The sequence below is a fragment of the Anopheles cruzii genome, unplaced genomic scaffold, assembly GCF_943734635.1.
Source record: "Anopheles cruzii unplaced genomic scaffold, idAnoCruzAS_RS32_06 scaffold03090_ctg1, whole genome shotgun sequence".
Classification (NCBI taxonomy): Eukaryota; Metazoa; Arthropoda; class Insecta; order Diptera; family Culicidae; genus Anopheles; species Anopheles cruzii.
Genome location: NW_026456675.1, coordinates 1,009 through 2,464, shown reverse-complemented (window position 1 = coordinate 2,464; position 1,456 = coordinate 1,009). Strand labels below are relative to the sequence as shown.

Genomic DNA, 1,456 nt, shown 5'->3' with positions numbered 1-1,456 from the left:
GTCACCAAGCGGTGAAACTGATTCGCTTCCTCCTCTTCCGGCACCAGCCCATCGCCCGTCCGCACAGTCAGATTGAACAGCACCTTCAGCACCTCGTTGATCAAATCTAAATCTTTGTCCTGTCGGCGCCAACGGAAGAGAAAGAGGGTTGAATTAGTGGCAGGAAAGTACACTAAACCCATTGAACCACGTACGCTGAATTCTTTAAACGTTGCCGCCTGACCCATGAATAGATCGAGCGTTTCGACGAGGTACACCAGCCCGTGCAGCTGGTCGCGCACTTTGGCCCGAATATCACAATTGATCGCGGTCAGCAGAAACAGTAGCTTCATGTCGAAATATTTTATGTCGTAGCCGTATGCGACCTCCCTGCGGTTCATGGTAGGAATAAAAAATGGGGAAAATATAAAGGTGTCGGTCCTTGGAAGTTTGACTTGCGAGACGCACTTGTACATCTTCACCCGCCGAATGATGCCCTCGGTTGAGGCGTTCTCGAGACACATCTCCTGGCATTTGATGCTCTGGAATATCATATTGCTCAGACACTTTAGGGCCTCCACCTGTACTTCCTCTGTGGCGTCACACCGCTCGCCAACCGGTCCAATACCGGCCAACCGTAGCAACGCATCCAACTGCTCGGCCGTGACCGACTCGTTTAGGTACGTTTTGTCTCGGCTCAGCACTTTGATGGCCATCAGACACCCGACCCGATGCGGCATGCTCGGGTCAGCCAGGTACGCGAACAACTTATTCCAGATCAGCATCCACTGGCCGGTGGTGGTGAAGTGCGTGAAGTTGAACACCTGGGAATTCTGGCCAGCCAGAGAAGGAACAAGTTTACGGGAGTAAGCAAGTGCGCAAATCGGGTATCCGCAATAGCCGTAGTAGCCGGGTACCTGTTTGTTGAATTTGTTCAGTGCATCCTCCACCAGACCGTAGTCACCGCTCAGCAAGCATCTTAAACTTTCAGCATCCATTTCCAGGCTTCTGTTCTAGCAGCCTTCCCGAAGTATTGCGACACCGTTTCGGGTGTTCCAGACCCACGAACTACTGTTGTTTGCTTCACTCCTACCACAAATGCAAGCCACGGAATGTTAATTGGATTAGAATCGTCACACACTTGCAAACCCACTTTGTGAACCGGAAATGTTTGTATTTACCCCGCAACGGAATGTTTTTTTGGGGTTTTTGCAAACTGGGTTTTGTTTTGTTCTGGTACAAGAACTTTTGTTTGACAGCTTCCAGACAGTTTTGTTTTGACATATGACGAAATTGAAATGTTTCACCCAAAAGCGAGCGTTTTTTTTTTTTTTTTTTTTTTTTCAATATTTTCCCGATGCGGGAACCATCCTGTTTCTCCCCCCCACCAGGGGCCTGTCTGGCAATGTGGAGGGGCAGGAGCGCGATGTATCATCGCCCTTTATTACATATTTACATAGTACATATTTACATATAG

The 1,456-nt window shown here is 48.9% G+C and overlaps 1 protein-coding gene across 1 annotated transcript; it reads right to left on the bottom strand.

Moving 5' to 3' along the window:
* Positions 1-8: 8 nt before the first annotated feature.
* On the bottom strand, positions 9-977 carry LOC128276928 (synembryn-like; the record flags this gene model as incomplete). The annotated part of the gene is made up of 4 exons (XM_053015388.1): positions 897-977; positions 448-812; positions 195-369; positions 9-119 (listed from the first exon to the last, which is right to left on the bottom strand). Coding segments are annotated over exons 1-4 (732 nt in total), but the record flags the coding sequence as incomplete, so codon positions are not given.
* Positions 978-1,456: the final 479 nt, after the last annotated feature.